General features: G+C 40.7%; 1 protein-coding gene across 1 annotated transcript; it reads left to right on the top strand.

Annotated features, from left to right (window-relative positions):
- Nucleotides 1-9,352: 9,352 nt before the first annotated feature.
- On the top strand, nucleotides 9,353-15,323 carry LOC119478900 (cytochrome P450 26A1). Its single transcript, XM_037753924.1, has 7 exons — nucleotides 9,353-9,676; nucleotides 10,593-10,817; nucleotides 11,590-11,871; nucleotides 12,881-13,030; nucleotides 13,154-13,288; nucleotides 14,250-14,396; nucleotides 14,489-15,323. The coding sequence occupies exons 1-7, from the start codon at nucleotides 9,488-9,490 to the stop codon at nucleotides 14,819-14,821; spliced, it is 1,461 nt and encodes a 486-aa protein (XP_037609852.1). The 5' UTR covers nucleotides 9,353-9,487; the 3' UTR covers nucleotides 14,822-15,323.
- The last annotated feature ends 6,869 nt before the right edge of the window (nucleotides 15,324-22,192 follow it).

The following is a 22,192-nucleotide window of genomic DNA, read 5'->3' as shown; positions in this document are numbered from 1 at the left end:
CAGGTCATTTCAGAGAGAGAGAGCGTTCCTATTGGCTGTGCTCCGGCTGGTGAGCGGTGCTTAGTCTTAGGCTGCCGGGTCACAAACTTTCTCATTTTACAGCTAAACAGTACACTTGTCACGGTATGGCACTGTATCCAGATGCCTTCAGACTTTTTGTAGACTGGACTGAGTTGTTTTCTGTGTTTTGGGTTTTCTGTACTCTGTTTTTCCTCCTGTGTTCCTATACTGGCTTTCCCTCCTTTGCCCATCTACACACCTGCTCTGAATCAGCCTCATTAGTTCTTCCCAACCAATCAGCTCCTTTCTTGTTCCCAGTGTTTTTCCCCTGCCAATCAGCTCCCTGCCCATTCCTCGGCCTAATCACTTCATTTCCCCTCACCTGAGCTTCTCCGCCCATCTCTCCACCTGCATTTCACCCTCTCATCAGATCGGTTTGTATTTAAGTCCTGGTTTTCTGTTCAGTCTTTGTTGGATCCTTGATTTTGTCATGAGAGTTTCTGTTCTGCTTTGCCCGCATTGGAGATTTAATTAAAATGATTTTCTCCAAGTTCCTGTTGTGATCTCCTGCATTTGGGTCCACCTGCTCCACTCTCCCTGACAACACTATAAGATGTTTCTGAAAACATTTGAGGAGAGAAATAGGCATTACCGTAACAGAATATTGATTCATATTTGATCAGCGCTGCCTAGTTTGATCAGAGTTCACAAGTGATTGACATACCAGACTCCAGATCAGCTCTGGTTGTTTTCCTCCTGGTCTGTGAAATCCTGCAGATGCCATTAGGAGCACCGGAGGACACCAGAGACACATGATTATTTTCAGAATTACCTGTCTCATGCGCTACTGTCAGGATATAGCAACCTTTTTATAACAATACCTTTTTTTTTAAATCATAGTTGCTCCAATCTGCCTACTTCAGCTTTAAAGGCACTGCTACTTTTACTTAAGCAAAAGGATTTGAATACTACTTCCACCATTGCATAAAATGTTGTGAACCACTGGAATGCAAGTTTCCAGGTTCCCAGTGGTGCTCAACAACCCACAGAGGGTTTGTCTCTCTGTTTGTGCAATATTGAACTATATTTGCAAGATGCAGCACTATCATAGGTCTTATAAAACAATGTAATCTGAAGACTGAGTCGGATATGGCACACAGTCCAATTATATACTATTTCACTAGCATCGCAGGTGGCTTTCCAGCTTTTATTTACAGCCGGGTGACGTTTTTGAATATATAACCTAATACCTTTTTGCCTATACAGCTTATCCATGAAATAGTGGTGCTATTTTCTGCAGCTTGAAGTTCACCACTAATGATCCAAACTGCAACTGTCAGAAAAACTACAACACGTTATCAGTCGTAAGCTGCACGTCCGACGTTTGAGTAATTATGTGGGGTTGAAAACAGCAGACATTACGTTCCTGTGTCAATGCATTGACACAGGAGGGGGGGGGAGCATCCTTCCTGCATGTCAACGGGAGTGACAAGTATTTTAGAGCAAGATCAAACACTTTAACAAGGCAGTAAACAGCTTTTACATTCACTTCAACAATACAGCAGGCAGACAGACAGAGGAGGAGGAGGAGGAGGAGGAGAAGACCCGGGAACTCATTCACATGGTCGAACCTACACATGTACCAGTGTTATAGTGACTATCTATCTCAGTCTGTTTCATCTTCTGAAAGCTTCCTTCCTTCCATCTATAAGATGGCATTAAGATTGAGAGGTGGAGGTCAACACAGCTGCTGATCTATATAACAATAAAGTGTTTGATATAAATTCAGCAATCTCCCCTTTTCATATGACAAGCGTTGACGACCGTTTTAACATTTAATAGCTAAGCTTGACTATCCGGAATTAACATTAGAGATATCCACAAGTGCATTTTGACTCGTCGTAATGACATTGTGACTAGTCAGAATTCTTATTCCAGATATCTATAAAGTCATTGTGACTAGTCAAAACGACGGTTAGAGATATCTGTAATTCAGTTCTGACTATGCTAAATAACAGTTACAGATATCTCAAACCTCATTATGACTCTTAGTCTCTCTGTATATCGGCCCAACAAAGCATCTGAACAGTGTCAGCAGAAGCTTTTTGTTAACTCGGGATAGTTCGGTAAAGTGTGAAAGATATTCACAGATTCAAACTTTCCCGGATCAATAACTCATAAGAGACACATAGTTAAAACACCAACGAGGGCTCTTTCTAACCGTAGTGAGGTAGACGACAAGCTACAAGCTCATTTTAATCATAACCAGCCTTTAGTCCTCCGAGCTGGACGCATAACATCGGTCTCTATGTGCAGCTGGCTGTGAGACAAGTGGTCAGGGACCGCTGTGGATCAGATAGTTAGAAAATTACATGAAATAGAAAGATTTCATCATGTTTTCTCCACTGGAAGAACACCCTAGAAAGCACTTCACATTTTTTCCACTGGAAGAACACCCTAGAGGGCACTTCATCATGCTTTCTCCACTCAAAGAACACCCTAGACGGCACTTCATCATGCTTTCTCCAACTCAAAGAACACCCTAGAGGGCACTTCCTCATGTTTTCTCCACTGGAGGGCACTCTGGAGGGCACTTCATCATGTTTTCTCCACTCAAAGAACACCCTAGAGGGCACTTCATCATGTTTTCTCCACTGGAGGGCACACTAGTGGGCAGTTCATCATGTTTTCTCCACTCAAAGAACACCCTAGAGGGCACTTCATCATGTTTTCTCCACTGGAGGGCACTCTAAAGGGCAGTTCATCGTGTTTTCTACACTCAAAGAACACCCTAGAGGGCACTTCATCATGTTTTCTCCACTCAAAGAACACCCTAGACGGCACTTCATCATGCTTTCTCCAACTCAAAGAACACCCTGGAGGGCACTTCCTCATGTTTTCTCCACTGGAGGGCACACTAGAGGGCACTTCATCATGTTTTCTCCACTGGAGGGCACACTAGTGGGCACTTCATCATGTTTTCTCCACTCAAAGAACACCCTATAGGGCAATTCATCATGTTTTCTCCACTGGAGGGCACTCTAAAGGGCAGTTCATCATGTTTTCTACACTCAAAGAACACCCTAGAGGGCACTTCATCATGTTTTCTCCACTGGAGGGCACTCTAAAGGGCAGTTCATCGTGTTTTCTACACTCAAAGAACACCCTAGAGGGCACTTCATCATGTTTTCTCCACTCAAAGAACACCCTAGACGGCACTTCATCATGCTTTCTCCAACTCAAAGAACACCCCAGAGGGCACTTCCTCATGTTTTCTCCACTGGAGGGCACACTAGAGGGCACTTCATCATGTTTTCTCCACTGGAGGGCACACTAGTGGGCACTTCATCATGTTTTCTCCACTCAAAGAACACCCTAGAGGGCAATTCATCATGTTTTCTCCACTGGAGGGCACTCTAAAGGGCAGTTCATCATGTTTTCTCCACTCAAAGAACACCCTAGAGGGCACTTCATCATGTTTTCTCCACTGGAGGGCACTCTAGAGGGCAGTTCATCGTGTTTTCTACACTCAAAGAACACCCTAGAGGGCACTTCATCATGTTTTCTCCACTCAAAGAACACCCTAGACGGCACTTCATCATGCTTTCTCCAACTCAAAGAACACCCTAGAGGGCACTTCCTCATGTTTTCTCCACTGGAGGGCACACTAGTGGGCACTTCATCATGTTTTCTCCACTGGAGGGCACACTAGAGGGCACTTCATCATGTTTTCTCCACTGGAGGGCACACTAGAGGGCACTTCATTATGCTTTCTCCACTCAAAGAACACCCTAGATGGCCCTTCATCATGCTTTCTCCAACTCAAAGAACACCCTAGAGGGCACTTCATCATGTTTTCTCCACTGGAGGGCACTCTAGAGGGCACTTCATCATGCTTTCGCCAACTCAAAGAACTCCCTAGAGGGCACTTCATCATGTTTTCTCCACTGGAGGGCACTCTAGAGGGCACGTTATCACATGTTCTCCACTGGAAGGGCACCCGCACTTCATCATGTTTTATCTAGCACGGGGGCGTCCAAGAGGGCACTTTAACTGAGTTTTTTCGAACATGGGGGCCACCAAGGGGGTGTTGTATACTGTAGTGTCGTACAGTGTTGTAACTAGTGCTTGGTAAACATGTTTTAATAAAGGAGGTTAAAAGTCAAAGTCTCTTTCTCTCTCTCTCTCTCTCTCTCTCTCTCTCTCTCTCTCTCTCTCTCTCTCTCTGTTTGATGGACAGTGAACTTGGTTGAGCGTGAGAGTTCACTGAGATGTCAGGGTTACAAGCAGGTCAGCCAGCGTGTGAGCTGGGGGAGGAGAGATACAAACATGTGTGCACGCGCCGCTGCACTTGTGCTGAATGTGCTCTCTCTCTCTCTCTCTGCAGGTATGTGTGTGTGTGTGCGTGCATGTTGTAATGATAACAGTAAACACATTAACAGATGTCTGAGTGAATTCATCATCAGTATATCAGCTGTAATAGTTCTGGAACAGAGACATGCAACAGAGATGGAAAGTAACTACATACATTTAATCAGGTAGTATATTTAGTTACAGTTTTATGTTACTGATAGGTGAGGGTTTATTTCTATATATTCTATCTATGCTGTTACTCCACTTTGTACAATATAGTATATATTATACAATATATACAAAATGGGTTCTATGGGTACCCACCAGTCTCCCCTTTACAGACATGCCCACTTTATGATAATCACATGCAGTTTGGGGCAAGTCATAGTCAAGTCAGCACACTGACACACTGACAGCTGTTGTTGCCTGTTGGGCTGCAGTTTACCATGTTATGATTTGAGCATATTGTTTTTATGCTAAATGCAGTACCTGTGAGGGTTTCTGGACAATATTTATCATTGTTTTGTGTTGTTAATTGATTTCCAATAATAAATATATACATACATTTGCATTAAAGCAACATATGTGCCCACTCCCATGTTGATAAGAGTATTAAATACTTGACAAATCTCCCTTTAAGGTACATTTTGAACAGATAAAAACACGTGTGAGTAATTACAATTAACTATTGACAATCATGGGATTAATCACGATTAAATATTTGAATCGATTGACAGCCCTATTAAAAACACTACTTTCAGCTGCAGTTGAAGTGTACCTTTACAGTCACATCTCTGCATCCAGTATGAGCTGTATATAGTGTACATGTGACAGCAGTGAAGGTGCAGATTTCTGGTCAGTCTTGAGTCCAGCAGGTGAGAAGCAGGTTTTACAGTGAGTTTATAGAGCAGCATAGTGAGGTGTAGACCCAGGAATCATTCTCCACCCTTGAACCTCCCTTCACCTCCTCCTCCTCTTCCTCCTCTCTGCTTTATCACACCTGAACAGCAGAATCCTGTTTCACACATTCACATTGTGATGAGAAAAACTCACCAGCTCCAGCATGACCAGCTGGAAACCCATTCACCCTGAACATGCATCAGCCGCTGCTGTCTGTCTGAACACAGAGTAAACAAGAATTTGTACTTTTAATATTGTGGCTGGCATTGGGTTCAATTACTGTTAAGCAAATACATTTACGTCATGAAATATTTCCTATTCTATCACTAGACCTTTACTATCGTCGGGTTCAGATTTGTCAGAGCTCTATACTCTGTCTTTAAAACCCACCAACCGTCCTTCAATCAGATGAAAATGCTGTAGACATAATAACAATATTCATATTAAATGCTCTGTTGTTCTGTTCTGTTGACTGAATGCCATATTTTCTATGATGTATTCCAGCCAAGAAAAATCAGGCGCTTTAATGAATCATCTGTGGGTTTTTGAACTTGCACAGTCATCACATTAAATACCCGACCCGAATAGAAGCCAGGGGGTTAAAGAAGAAATAATGACTTGTAAACAGAGCCATAGCCAGGATGGAGTTCGTGAGCTCCAGGTTTACTGTTTGTCCACTGGTTTGTGCTAATTTAATTGAAATATCTTGAGAATATCTACAACTAAAGCACAATACGATCTGGCATGATGGATGCAGGTAATATTCTGTCCAAGAGAAACTGTACACATTGCACAGAGCAACCCATCCTCACTCCCAGGGCGTCAAATACCGACACTGGGTCGGTGCCCATCGACGCACCAAGGCACCTTTTAGCGTATGTATGAGACGCACCGGGCTTTCAACTATGAAGTGATTATGTTTTGTGGCGCTACGTCACCTCTGTAGTAGGGCTGTCAATCCATTAAAATAATATTTAATCGTTATTAATTGTATAATTGTCCATAGTCAATCTCGATTAATCAAAAATTAATCTCACATTTTTTCATCCGTTCAAAATGTACAGTACCTTAGAGGGAGATTTGTCAAGTATTTAATACTCTTATCAACATGGGAGTGGACAAATATGCTGCTTTATGCAAATGTATGTATATATTTATTAATGGAAATCAATTAACAACACAAAACAACGACACATATTGTCCAGAAACCCTCACAGGTAATGCATTTAGCATAAAAAAATATGCTCAAATCATAACATGGCAAACTGCAGCCCAACAGGCAACAACAGCTGTCAGTGTGTCAGTGTGCTGACTTGACTATGACTTGCCCCAAACTGCATGTGATTATCATAAAGTGGGCATGTCTGTAAAGGGGAGACTCGTGGGTACCCATAGATCCCATTTTCATTCACATATCTAGAGGTCAGAGGTCAAGGGACCCCTTTGAAAATGGCCATGCCAGTTTTTCCTTGCCAAAATTTAGTGTAAGTTTAGTATGCTAAGCTAGTATGACATGGTTGGTACCAATGGATTCCTTAGGTTTTCTAGTTTCATATGATGCCAGTATCTTCACTCTAGCTCTAAGTTGCATTAATGCATTATTATCCCGTTAACTTTGACAGCCCTAGTTTATTCATTTCGTTATTGTTGGTCTAAAAGTAGTCAAATAGCATACTGAGTCCTAAACAAACTGGTCTAGTCTATAGTTGCTAAACCTCTTAAATTCCCAGAAAGAAATACGAGAATATGTCCTCAGCCCTGCTTGTAATCAGCAGAAAGTCAAAGGAAAAGTCTTGGAATTGTTTACATCCATGAGCCATAATGGCAGATCAGATCATATGTCCAGGCTTTTGTGTGCGACTGTAATGGTGATAGTTGCTGTAGTGCCTTCCCACCGGGGGTGAACCTCAGGGCGCACCTCTTTTAAAAAAAGAAAACGCACACAGTCAGCCAGAACAGACAGATCCATCCATGTAATGTGTCGTTGTAAAAGCTGCAGCCAAACTGTCTCACTCTGACTGACCGATCGTGCCCTGCCACACACACACACACACACACACACGCACATAAACACACGTCCTGTCGTTATGGCAGGTCGTAAAAAAACAGGAGACCAAACTGCAGAGTGAGGATGTGGCGGCTCTTGGCAGATGAGCGCCTTCTCCTGCTCGGTGTTTACTTTTCATGCGCCGTAGCCCGGGGATAACCTTGTGTGTGTGCGTGTGGGTGTGTGCACGTCCCTCCGCCTGTCTCTACTGACCCAAGTTTGAACCCGCTGAGAGATATCATTTTTATAACAACACACACACACACGTGGGAGGAGGACACAGAGAGAGAACAGGTCAAAGTCTTCCTCTAGATTAGGAAGAGGTTCAATCTGAAGCAGCCTGATAGGAGCTCGGAGTCAAGCGGAGGGCAGCGCCGCTACACAGAGACGTGTTAATCATCATTTCATCTCTCATAGTCAGAGGCTAGCTGCCTCATTGTTACACTGAGACATCATGAAGAAGAATAATTACATGGTGCATCCACATCAGAATGATTAAAAGTGTGAATGCGTGCCAATAAAATGAACTAAACTAGATTTAACGTTGAATGGCATAGCGGTGAGGATTCATGTGTGCCTTCAAATGGGGTCATAATTCCCGGGTTCACAAGAAGAGTCCCTCTCATTTCTGAAAGTTTCGAGTTCTGACGTTTTTGTTGACATTGTCAGAAATGGCGGAGGCCTTGGCGGTTACATTTTCCGTAGATTTATTGTAATTTTTTTTTAGTCGTATATTGTAATGCTTCATAATTATAGGCTATAATATGTCTGAGGAAAATGCTGATATTTCCAATGACCTCATCTTTTTCCTCTGTCATTAGGCCTTTGCATTGAACTTTACTGCATTATGTTACCCACTCGCTAGCTTGCTAGAATCTTATGGTGCCTTCAAAAGGGGTCATATTTCCCGGGTTCACGAGAAGAGTCCATATGAACGCCCCCCCACCTCATTTCTCACCTCATAAGTTCGGAGTTCAAGAGTTGTGACGTTTTTGTCGATGTTGTCAGAAATGGCGGAAGCCATGGAGGTTAAATTTTTCCGTAGATAATAAGTGAATGTATTGTAATTTTAGTCGTATATTGTAATTCTTCATAATTATAGCCTATAATATGCCCCGGCCCAGGGGTTGAGAATAGCTGGTGTACACGATATGCTACAACAAACACGTCACAACTCGTGAACTCGAAGCTTTCAGAAACTTTCCACTTATCGTGAATACGACAAAGAGGGGAAAGCGTTTATATGGACAACTCAAAAACATGCATAAACACCACCCCCATATGAAAGGCACCAGTAAATATGAGTTTCACTTAAAGGCACCATAAGAACATTCTTACAGCCTCTTTAACCATTTGCTGAAGCAGCTGAAAATGTGCTGCTTAAAAAAAGCTTATTTCTCTTGTATTTTTGTATTATTTGTTTTTTTTTGTTATGTGTGGGGTTTTTTGTTTGTTTGCTTTGTTGTTTTTTTTAACTCTACTCTTTCTTTTTGTCATTAATATTATTGTTATTTCTTTTCTTGGTTTTGAAAGTTGAGGTTGTTTTCTCTATAGTGTACTTGATGGGTTTGTCTGTAAAGCTCATCTACTTAAAAGTTGGTTTATAGACTGTTGTAATTACAAACAGTGGATTGCATATATGAAAACAGCCTTGGAAAAAAAGGAAAAAATAAAGTATATATAAAAAAAAAAAAAAAGACTTGTTTTGCTCTTGAATGCAGCAGGCCAGTCCTGCAGGCATCATTGCTACTGATCCCACACAAGCCATGGCTTAAGCCAAAGGTAATGAGCTGCCATGCTGCCAACAAAAGGGCATCTTGGTTGGGACGCTGCTCCCATTGTCTCCTGAGAGGAATCATCACCTTCTTCTTCTCCTCAGTGAAATCCTGTGTGCGTGCAACAGGAGGAGGTAGGAGGTAGGAGGTAGGGATTAAGGGAACAAATGGTGAGGCTGAAGGCAGCCCAGCAGTACACAGGCTACAGGCCTGGAGGCGGGGCTCCAAACGACACCCACAATTAAAGATGAACTTTGAGTGAACTAATTTATCCGAGGGAGGAGAAAGAAGGTGACCCTGGCAGCCTATAAAAGAGCAGCATGAGCAGCCTGGAGTCTCCGTACAGAGCTGACAGAGCTTCACCTTTATCTCTCTCTCTCTCTCTCTGCAACAACAACAAGACGCTGCAAGCATGGCTCTGAACACACTGCTGGCCACCTTCCTGTGCACCATCGTGCTGCCCATCCTGCTGTTCCTGGTGGCTCTGAAGCTGTGGGAGGTTTACATGATCCGAGGCAGAGACCCGAGCTGCTCCAGCCCGCTGCCACCAGGCTCCATGGGCTTACCTTTCATTGGAGAGACGCTGCAGCTCATCCTACAGGTAAAACACACTTTCACACACGTGGATCAGTGGATGCTGTGAGGAAATGTGATGTGTTTTTATTGATTTTTTTACCTGTTTTCATGTTGGTAACTTTCAACTACAGGGTTAATTGGAGTACATGTGCAATTTTAATTGATCATTATGAGACGCTTAATTGATTTTTTTTTTTAGAGATTTATAGGCAAGGCAAGGCAAGTTTATTTATATAGCACATTTCATACACAAAGGCAATTCAAAGTGCTTTACATATATAAAAGCAAGATAAAAGAGCACAAAGTTCATAAGATAAAAACGAATATAAAAGTATAAGTTAAAATTAAAAAAAAAAGACAATCAAAAGACAGTAAAGTGCAGCATTTGATCAATTAAGAAAAGCGTCTGAGAACAGTTTGGATCAGTTATAGATAATATGTGAATTTATCTTCTTAGTATCTAAATTTAATTTTAAACTGTATTTTTTTTGTATTCACTCTATCTGTGTTTATTTACCATGCTGTGTTGGTTTGTGTGCTCTTCCATGAGCACCTACAGGGTTAATTGGAGTAAATGTGCAATTTTAATTTACCAATTATGAGACAGCTTAATTGGATTTTTTAAAGATTTTTAGATAATAATGTGAATTTATCTTCTTAGTATTTAAATTAAATTTCAAACTTTTTTTTATTTATTTTGCACAATTTAAGACTATACAACACAACAAAATAAATAAATGAATAATATCAATTGCAGGAAGAGGCAAAAAAAAACAAACAAAAAAACACTGGGCTTATCTGAAGCCTCCACCTAAAGACAAGATTAATATAAAGAAATAATATGACTACATAATAGTGATATTATGTAAACTGCATTTATTATTCACTGTATCCTATTGTTTATTTACCATGCTGTGTTTGTGGTTTGTGTGCGCCTCCAGAGGAGAAAGTTCTTGCGGATGAAGCGGCAGAAGTACGGTTACATCTACCGGACGCACCTCTTCGGTAACCCCACAGTGCGCGTCACCGGAGCAGAAAACGTCAGGCAGATCCTGCTGGGCGAGCACCGGCTCGTGTCCGCGCAGTGGCCCGCCTCTGTGCGCACCATCCTGGGCTCAGAAACGCTGTCCAACGTGCACGGAGCTCAACACAAGACCAAGAAAAAGGTGAGTTTTTTGGATTTAATTTGGAAACTTCAGTGATCATAGTGGACCCTTTGAGTTATCATTTGCTCAGAAATTAACTTTCCAAATAACTCTTGTCTAAACAGAAGTCTACTTATTTAGATTTGATGGCATATTTATCAGCAAATATCCAGAGTTATTGTCTTGTTGCTTGCTTGATTTTGCTTATTTTATTTTATTTAAAATGTTATTTTATATTAGGGAGCACAGCAACTAACATCATTGTTGTAATTGTTTAAATTCATTAAATATAATATATAGTCTTATCAATACTGAGTCTGATAATGAATCATTGAAAGACATAGATATTTTCTTTAAAGATGTGAAAAGAAAAATCTTAGAACTTCATCACCCAATATAAATCAACTTTTTTAAAAAAGGATTTTCTAGAAATTAGTGTGAAATACTGTACATTATTACAAGAGCAGGTTACTGCACAAGAGTTGAGAAAAATCTCACTTGATTTTTAGAAAATATTTGATATAAGTATTTGCGCTTGAAATGGGTTGAAGGATTCTTAATTCACTGGCAGATTGTTTCACTTGCTTTAAGAAAAAATCAACTTTAAGGGCTGAATTATGGATAAATGATGAGGAGATGTTTGCAGTGCACTAAGGCAACATAATAACTCTGTCCCCAAAGCTGCTGATTGAGCACTTAAGCCAAAAAGTTGTCAGTCATGACTCAGGGTGGACTATAAAACCATATGCTTCATAAATCTAACTCGTCCTCCCTCCTGCCCTTCTCCATCCAGGCAATCATGCGGGCCTTCTCCACGGAGGCTCTGGAGCTCTACATCCCCGTCATCCAGGAGGAGGTGCGGGCTGCAGTGAAGGAGTGGTTGGCCAAGGACTCCTGCGTGCTGGTCTACCCGGAGATGAAGCGGCTGATGTTCCGCATCGCCATGAGGATCCTGTTGGGCTTCGAGCCGGATCAGATCAGGACGGACGAGCAGCAGCTGGTGGAAGCTTTCGAGGAAATGATCAAGAATCTGTTCTCTCTGCCCATCGACGTGCCTTTCAGCGGACTGTACAGGGTAAGAGACAAACTCTTTTTTACTCTTTAAAGATGTGGATAAAATTTCAGATCGGGGACATGCGTAGATGTACTGCTATTAATGCAAAGTTAAAGGACCATACCATTGGTTTTACATATTACATCGTCCAACACCCCGTTGCCACACATGAAACAAATTGGCACACAAACACAGCCTTCTGAAACCATGGAGGCAAGCAACCAACTGGATCAACAGCGATAACACAACATTAGATTCTACCCGACCTTAAAAAAATAGGGCTGTGTATTGGCAAGAATCTGGCGATACCATACGTATCATGATACAGGGGTTACGATTCAATATACTGCGATAAACTATCTGTCATTGTATAAAGAAAACACCACCACATACCACATAAATTCAGATTTAAAAAAAAATTATGCAATCAGAACAGCGGGATCTGCATTTACATTTCTCACAGTCTCAGTAACATCCAACATCAGAGCACTACTTTGAGAGGACACATACACTGAGAGGGTGCATATTTTTGTAAATGAAAGAAAGCATTGACTGAGTTAATCTTTGGATGAGACTATAAATTAAAAATCAATAGTGTTTTTGAGAATCGATACAGTATCAAAATCGCGATACCTTACACCCCTACTTAAAAGCCTCGGCACATCTCTCTGTGGTCTGTGTGCAGCTGGACACGGACCACAGAGTCGTGTCCAGAAGGTAACCCTCAAGTTGTGAAAACTTGGCACTAACTGCTGTTAGTCACACCGGACGGGCCACGACTCCAATGTTTTCAATTTGGACTGCTGTTACCCATTTGAACACTCTAGCTGTCAGTGCTACATGTTGTTCCTTTAACTAACAAATTAATGGAAGAAAGTGGCTACCTGTAAAGTAAATGGGCTTTCAAAAACTCTGCTATGGCCCTGTAAGTCAGAACAAGCACATCAGATGAGGCAAAGTGAATTCAGTGAATGCGAGTGAAAAATTCATCTTCTTACATTGTTTCTCCTCTCTCCTTCCTGTCCTCCAGGGTCTGAAGGCGAGGAACTTCATCCACTCCAAGATAGAGGAGAACATCAAGAAGAAGTTGCAGGAGTCGGACAAGGAGCCCAAACACAGAGACGCTCTGCAGCAGCTCATCGACAGCAGCAAGAAGAACGGGGAACCGTTCAGCATGCAGGTACTGACATCATCACATCACGTCTACTCCAGTCCAACTGCTTCTCTTCTATCCTTCTTCTTATAAGCCATGAACGAGGAACCTGAACTAATTCTTCTGCGTCTCTACATTTTGTGTTTCCAGGCCATGAAGGAGTCTGCTACAGAGCTGCTGTTTGGGGGCCACGAGACCACGGCCAGCACAGCCACCTCTCTGGTCATGTTCCTGGGCCTGAACCCGGAAGTTGTGGATAAACTGAGGCAGGAACTGATGGACAAGGTAATTACACTGTGCAACTTAAGTTCTATAAATTGTTGTTTCAACTACCTTTAATAGTGGCTGCTGCAATGAACATTCAACATAATCTGGTTGAATTAATCTTATTCATTGATCATTATATGAAAAAAAGGCTTTCAACCCCATCTCATGGTCTTCATTAGCAAATTAAGTTTGCTCAGACTCAAACTCTAGCTGCTGGGGAAGACCATGAGATGCAGTGTAAACCATTGTGGGGAAAAGCTAGTAAGGGGACTATTAGTGTCTTAAGCATCTTAGCGATTTGGGGGAAAGTGCCTGCCAATATTTAGTAGGGTTGTGTATTGCCAAGAATCTGGCAATACAGGGGTTATGATTCAATATATTATGATGTATTGCGATACTGTAAGCAAGGCGATATATTGCGATTTTTAAAAAAAATATAATTTTAGGAAAGCATCATGGTATAAAGAACACACCACCATATGTATTAAAAAGTTAACTTTTTTTATGCAATCAGTCCCTGTAACATCCAACTTTGAGAGGGCGCATATCCTTCCCAATGAAAAAAAATATTGACTGAGTAAATCTCTGCATGTAAACTATTAATAAAAAATCGATACAGCATTTTTGACAGTATCACAAAACATGATATTGCGATATTCAATATTTTCAATATTTCCTTACACCCCTAATATCTACTGTAATATAGTTCCTATATTGCATTACACAGTAGGGTTAGTATACTTGCCATAAAGATAGTAATCCACACTGTAGGTTTCTCATTAAAGCTAATGAGTTGCAAGATCATGTTAAACTCTGATCAGGAGCCAGATCATGAAGCCAGGTCAGATGAACAGTGCTGAGTTTCTTCATTTACTGTCTAACTGGGCTTGTCTGAACTTGGAAGGCAAGCAGGGCTAACAAGCTTAACATATAGTATCCTCCGCTTCTCCTAATGTACACTATTTGTCTCTGTCTTCAGGAGGAGCATGGGATGGACCTCCACAGTCTGAACATTGAGTCCTTGGAGCAGTTGAAATACACCGGCTGCGTCATTAAAGAGACTCTGAGGATCAACCCTCCGGTTCCTGGAGGCTTCAGAGTGGCCCTCAAGACCTTCGAACTCAACGTAAGTTTGAACAAAGATCGAACTTAATGACTAAATTGAAACGACCTGTGTCAAACTGTCCGCTTACTGATCATTTACCTTCACCACTTCAGGGTTACCAAATCCCCAAAGGCTGGAACGTCATCTACAGCATCTGTGACACCCACGATGTGGCGGAGATCTTCCCCAACAAGGAAGACTTCCAGCCGGAGCGCTTCATGACCAAACCCTTGGCCGACTCCTCCAGGTTCCAGTACATCCCGTTCGGAGGAGGCTCCAGGATGTGTGTGGGAAAAGAGTTTGCGAAAGTCCTGCTGAAGATCTTCCTGGTGGAAGTGGTCACAAAGTGTCACTGGACTCTTTTAAACGGGCCACCCACCATGAAAACAGGACCTACTGTCTATCCTACAGACAATCTGCCAACCAAGTTTACCAGCTATGTATAAAAATGATACCGAGATGACGAGGGGTAGAGTGAAATATGAGGTTTCACAGATGTCTCAAATCATCTGAGATTCACCTCCCAATTCACAATACAGTAAAATTAAGCTACTTGGGCTCTAAAGAATCCGATCAAAGGCCACATTGAACAGTATGTTTGTAATTCAGATCTTTTGGGGCTTGTGTCAATGTGCATTTTTTTGACATCACGTAAATTGTACATATTGTAGATGATTTAAGAACGTATTTTACATTTTATATTATGATGTTAATACATTGGATTTGTATAAATTATATATATATTATGTTTTGTTTGAGCAAACTAAACGAGAGGCACTATACACAGACATGGAACACTTTAATCAGCTCAGAGGTGTATCTATAGGATTATGTACATATGTAATGTAGAGTCTGTTTATATAACTTTTGTATCTTACCCCAACTTATTTAAGTGACTTATGTTATATTGTATGGGCTTTTTATTTAATAAAACTGTTATGAGGAGAATCTTTGTTTTTTGTCATTTCATTTAAATTATTTCTAAATATTTTTTAATACTTTATTTTGTCAATACATATCGTTGATAACTTTCCATTCTGTTATTTAAACAGTGTGACACAAAATTTTTATCAATTTTTATCTTTCCCCTACAGATAACACCGTGCATACATAAACTTCCTATTACAATTTCATGTATATTACTTAAAACATCTTCACCAAACATGATCCATTTAATATTTCATATAATATCATTTTAGTCAATTACTTTTTGCTTAATTTAAACTTTTTTCCTACAACTTTTTGTTATTTCTTTGAGTACTGTATTTATCAGGATCCAAAAAAGATATAATTCCTCTTTTTGTAGGCTTTTGGGATGTGTTCCCAGGAGTATATTGTATTTTTCTAAGTGCCGCACTTTCCCCAATATCTGTTATACTATGTGTAATATATCTGACCGGCAGGTTTGAATTTTTTTTAACATTTTTTTTACATTTTTTACAGAGCTTTATAGGTGTTAATCGTGTGTTTTAAAGGGTTTATCACTTTGGGCAGAGCCAGGCTAGCTGTTTCCCCCTGCTTCCAGTCATTATGCTAAGCTACGCTAACCACGTCCGGACTACAGCTCTGTTCTTAACACACAGACATGAAATATATCCCATTTCTCATCTCACTCTTAGAAAAAGAAAACACATATGTCTATTTAATATAATATTTATTTAAAACCTGCCTTGCTGGTCTTATATACTGTACTCTTACATTTAGTTCCAGAGAACCTGACTTGTTAAACTTGTATTAAAATTGTTAATAAATAGGTTTCTGCAGTATATGTTGATCTGCAATCACAACTTCATTATAGAACACTAATTAATAAACAGAATATAATGAAAACAAAATGGTTTAATGAAGTTGTTAGTTGTCTGATGAGGTAACGAGCAGCTCTCTATGGTTTATTTGACAACCCCAGGTAAAGTTTTGCTGATGACAGTTAATGTATTTTACTCTGTAAACACAGAGGATGGGTGGTCCTAACACACACACACACACACTCCATTATCCTTACAGAATCAATAAGTTGTGCGGAGAAAAAGGAAAATAGGACAGAAATCTGGTATCCATAGAAGGAGGGAAAGCAAAGCAGAGGGCTGATGACCCTGGCAGATGAGCAGACAGAGGGTGAAACAGAGTTCATACTGATCAGTTCAGTTTCAGGGCACTGAACCAGTATAGACCTTCAGTGGAACCGTGGAAGTAGGCCAGTAGCACGGGTACATGTTTACTGCAGGGTCACAGATAACAATCTCACATTTAGGACAACAAACAGTCAGTTCAAGTCAAGCCAATTTTATTTGTATAGCCCAAATCACGAATTTGTCTCAGAGGGCTTTACAATCTGTACAGGATACGACACCCTCTGTCCTTTGCAGTGCGACCCTGTCATCGGATGAGGAAAAACTTAACCAAAAAAAAACTCTTTTAACAGCGAAAAAAATGGAAGAACTCTCAGGAAGAGCAACAGAGGAGGGATCCCCCTTCCAGGATGGACAGACGTCCAATAGATGTCATGTGTACAGAGTAACAGCATAATTAAAATACAACATAGACAATCCATATGACAAAAAACAATACATATAATGTGAACATATGTGAGAAGGTGGATCCAGGAAGATGTCAAGCAGCTTCCCGGCGTCGCCAAACAGATAGTGCCAGAGCAACACAACTCTATGAGAGCCGGCTGTCAATCACTCGCAAACTCCAACCAAACGGTCAAACTGATCAAATATGAATCAATATTCTGTCACTGTAATGCCAATTTCTCTCCTCAAATGTTTTCAGAATCATCTTGTAGTGTACTGTTTGGCTGTAAAATGAGAAAGTTTGTGACGTGGCAGCCATTGTGAAATCTGTTGAAGGAACGCCAAGTTTTGGTCACATGACCAGAGCACAGCCAATAGGAACGCTCTCTCTCTCTCTCTGAAATGACCTGTGATTGGTCAAAGTCTCCCGTCACTGGCTAGATTTTTTAAAGCCTGAAAACAGAGCCATGAGGAGGTGCAGAAGTCTAGTTATCTCTCAGAACACTTGAATTCCAATATGCTGAAAGGTTATTATGGAATTTTTGCCCCAAATTATGCCAAAATTATTCTGCCTACTGCAGGTTTAAAGTTACAGTGGGTAGAAATGGAGCAAATATGATTACAAAAAGTTTATTTTTATAAAACGGATTATCCTGACAATAGTGCATGAGACAGTTAATCTGAAAAATCTGACCCCATTCACTGGTCGTGTTTAACTGTTTAACGGTAATGAAAGTGTGGAAACAGTGGGAACATTGTGGAGCACATTGTAAAACAAAATGACTCCTGTGACAATGCAGGGACATAAATAATCTCTGATTACCTGGTTTCTACAAGTTATTTAGAAGTACATAAATGCACGGATTGACGGTGAACATTCTAAAGTGTTGTCGGTCTAATCAGCAACATGAAAACATCTTGACTGCATGTATTTGTAACACGTTGTAAAAGTCTTCACTTCGCCTGGTAAATGAGAGCCAGTGTTTGTGCAGGCTAATGGCAGCTTTACTGGCAGATGTGCTTTGGCCTCTTTCACAAGTTGTTTCTCTTTTCTGGTGCCCTTCTGATTTACACCCACTCCACGGCGACTTCTTAGCATTGTACTGTTGTCCCTGGCCCTTGTTTATTACTGTGCTACTTGTGATTATTGGATCCACAAATGCTGAACTGTTGTACTTATTGTAAGTCACCGTTGATAAGAGTTTCAGCTTAATGGCCAAATTGTAATAGTAAATTTCCGCTGACACCTTTATGTCCGGCCATCCTATCCCCGCTAGTCCAGCCCTCGAACGATGTGAATGAACTTCTCTGAACTTTGCCTCCTCTCCTCATTCTAAAGAGCGTCTGCTTCCCTCCATTGTTCACCATCACCCAGTGGAGACAAAACTTTGCACGGCCAAGGCCATTTTCGTCTAAATTTGTGACCATTGTAGTGAATTTACAACGCAGTGTTGAAAGAGGTTTGAAACTAGCTTGCTTTCAATTAGATCCTCAGGCCTGAACATGGTCTAGAGTAAATCATTGTAATAGCTACAGAAGTGGTGTTATTGAAGGCAACACTTTTATGCACCCAACCACTTTGTTGCCATGAACAGTGCATGAGAGAGGTGAGGGGTGGAGGCGGGAGGAAGCAGACCACCACAGAAATGAAAGGAGAGGGAAAAGGAGAACAAAATGTGGTCTGATTTCCAATGTTTTGTCTGTGTTTGGTTTCAACATTTTAAATTTGCAACCCTATCTCCTACAAAATTACGCTCTCATACAAATAAACTGCATTCTCGTTTCGAGGGAAACATTTTTTTTACCATTATTTCGGTAATAGTTTTAAACATGTGGTTAACGCTGTGAATTGAAAAGAAAACAAAACTACTTGGTTAGGTTTAGTAAAACGTCATGGTTTGGCTTAAAATAAGTATGTTTGATTTACGGATGTAAATTAAAATAAGTGAACGTTGGTGAGTTTTGGTTTCGCACGAGAAACAGCGGCCTCCTGGGTGAAAGTCCCATCCACCCAACCCGACCTCCTCCCTATGCGGGCTTCCGTAGACTATGATTAGAAACATAATTGTGATACATCAAAAACAAACGGAATCCGGGAGAAAATACATTCCCTCGAAACGTGATTGACAATGCAGTTTCGTTGTACGGGAACGTAATTTTTAGGAGACCAGGCTGCCATGTGACATTGTGAATTGTAAACGACAGTATATATGTGTTTTTAAGGGTACATAGATGGATGGATGAAACCATTACTGCATGTTTATTTCATTTGCAGATAGATGCGTCCTCTCAAAGTAGTGCTATGACTGTGATAAATGCAAATGCAGATCCCACTGTTCTGTACTTTTATTTTATTTTATGCATATGGTGGTGTGTTCTTTATACTATGACAATTTTCCTAAAATTGTATTAAAAAAATCGCAATATATCGCCTTGCTTACAGTATCGCAATATATTGCGATATATTGAATCGTAACCCCTGTATCATGATAAGTATCGTTTTGCCAGATCCTTGCCAATACACAGCCCTACTATCTACGCTTTTACTACAGATTCTTCTAGAGATGTCTAACATTTAGAAAACTATGCCTGTGTACCATTTTACCCAAAGTAAAATTAGATTTTATCTCTTTGCATTCACTACAGTGGATGATAATTTAAACAGAAAAACAGCTTCCACTGACATTTATTTTTTCATATTTCAAATTTACAAGGGGCAGTTTGCACTCTGACCAGGGCCTAAAAATCGAACAAATGGTCAGCAGAAGAAGGAAATAATCTTATCAAATGAAAGTCCCTTGTCTTAATGCTATCATGTGTGCTTAATCAGGATGTACTTTAACTACAATGGGCAGCTATTTGGTCTGATGACCAAGGTCATTTAGAGTCAATCGGCTTATAGAGTCTGTGCTGGCGGAGTCAATGTAAGTCAATGGGAGTGTTAATTCCTCAAAGTGCGTTTGCACAGCGTCTGCTGGCCCCTCGGCCCCTGCTGGGGACCCATATGAGTGCCCAATAAGAGATGCTAATGGCGTCGTTAGCATGGCTGTTGGTGGCTCACTGTGATTATTCATAATTTGAGTGACTGTTGACAAGTTCAGCAGGTCAGATAGAGTTCAGCACCCTGGGAGAGAGGTGCTTATTACATCAACACTTCTTTATCTCACAAGCACTCTGATCAAGGTTTACCTACTGCTGTTTGTGCTGAAATGCCTTAAATGTGAAAGAGGATCATTTACAAATGACTGTAGCCTATCATGTAACTGTTATGCACTAATTATTTTTCGGTGCCGGTTGGGGGGAGGGCATTGTCAGGTGGTATCCATCTGGTTCTTCCTTTTTCCAAAATAAAAGCCTTAAAGGAGACATATGGTGCTCATTTTCAGGTTCATATTTGTATTTTGAGTTTCTACTAGAACACGTTTACATACTTTAATGTTTTAAAAAAACTTTATTTTCCTCAAGCTGTCTGCTTGAATATACCTGCATTCACCCTCTGTCTGAAACGCTCCGTTTTAGTACATTTCAGTGGAATTGCAATGGAATTGCATTGCTAGGCAACCGCTTGGGTCCATGTTTACTTCCTGTCAGCTGATGTCATTCACATACACTGCAACGGGAAATAAACTGGGACACATTTAGAATTTTTATGTTTAAAACTTTGAAATGGTCTAAATATTGTAGATTTATGACATCACAAATGGACAGAAATCCTGACGGCTTGTTTCAAAAGCTCAGTTTCTGAATACGGGCTGTGTGTATTTCTCTGTGGATTAAGTGTTTCGATACTTTCACAGTATTTATATAGAACTTAAACCTGCTTTATAATATAAAAGCCATGAAAATGTCACTTTTTATAATATGGGACCTTTAAATGTTGTTGGAATTCAATGAAGAATGTAGCGCAGGCAGAGATAACGGAAATAATCACAGTCACACTAATTCATTACAATAAGTCTTTATTTACAGAGGTCTGAGATAATTGTTGGTCACATCATTTGCGGTCTTATCAGTCTCTCAAAAGCTTCTTCTTTCTCCCAAACCTGTAACACACAGGGCCTCTTTATCAAACTTGGGAGTAAATTCAGGAGCAAACACAATATAATATCCACAAATGAGCCACTGTTTGACTAACAGTCTTACATTAGCATTACATTGCAATAGTCATGCATTTCAACAACATAGCCACCTCGTTAAGGGCACAGCATGGTCCCTGTACCAATCTGCATGCCATCTCCTCTGCCACAACCACTGTTGTTGCAAAGTTACCCAGATATACCTGTGGATTGCTTTGTCCAATGCTGATTATTTGGTGTACTCACATTGTAATATCCGTAAGAAGCATCTTTCCGTTTGTTTTGTCATTGTAGTCATGTTTTGTCATTGGCACGGCTGTTTCACAGATCTAAGATCAGCTATGTGATTGTCTGAGAGTGCATTTATTAATCAGCATACATGAACCAAAGTCACACGTGGAGACACCAACACAGCCCCAAGACCACTTTACAGTAAGGCCTTGCATCTCAATTACCTTGCAAGGCAGCTGGATTCTCGCGAGATCACGTGAGAATCACGAGATCACTGGATCACATGAAAATTCATCTTGTCAGGCTTCATATAGCAAAAACACGGACCAATCAGCGTCCCGTGAGGAGCTACTGGCAGTAACGTGGTTTAGGTGTGTGTGACGACACGGAGAGGAAACTATTTGTTTTAAACAACAATGGCAGCTACTTAAGAGGTTAGAGTAGCTGTGTCAGTTATATCAGAACTGAAGAGAAATTCTTCATTGAAAGAAGAGCAAAGAACGGCACTTCCTCCATGGAAAACATGTTTTTGCTCTTCTCCAGACTGGCTTCGGCAAGAGTTTGATTGATAGATGGTTCATCCAATCCCCTGCCAGATATTTTTGGAAAGTGCCTGCCCTTTTCTAAACTGGTGTGAACAACTAATCAAAGTATATCACAGATGATTTGGAGGAAGTGTTTTTCTTTTTCTTTTTGCTATTATGCAGGCAGGGGTTGTGTTGTTGACGGGGTTCTGGAGCTGGAGGTGTCAGTATGATTCAGTGCCTCCACAGTTAGCTGCTATAGATGATTTCACCGTTCACAGTTGAATGTAAAACATCTGACAGCTACAGAATAACCTCTGTCATCCTCTGTACTCAATAGGCCAACAACACAAATACGGATGGAGGAAAAGGGGAAAGCAGACAGGAAAGGAAAGAAAAAAAACATGTCAAAAAGTGTCATTTCCAGCATTTCCAAGCCAGATTTTGGTGAAAACCAAAAAGGAAGCAGT

The sequence above is a fragment of the Sebastes umbrosus genome, chromosome 20 (assembly GCF_015220745.1).
Source record: "Sebastes umbrosus isolate fSebUmb1 chromosome 20, fSebUmb1.pri, whole genome shotgun sequence".
Lineage (NCBI taxonomy): Eukaryota > Metazoa > Chordata > Actinopteri > Perciformes > Sebastidae > Sebastes > Sebastes umbrosus.
The sequence above is the reverse complement of the archived record's forward strand: the minus strand, read 5'-3'. Positions and strand labels throughout refer to the sequence as shown.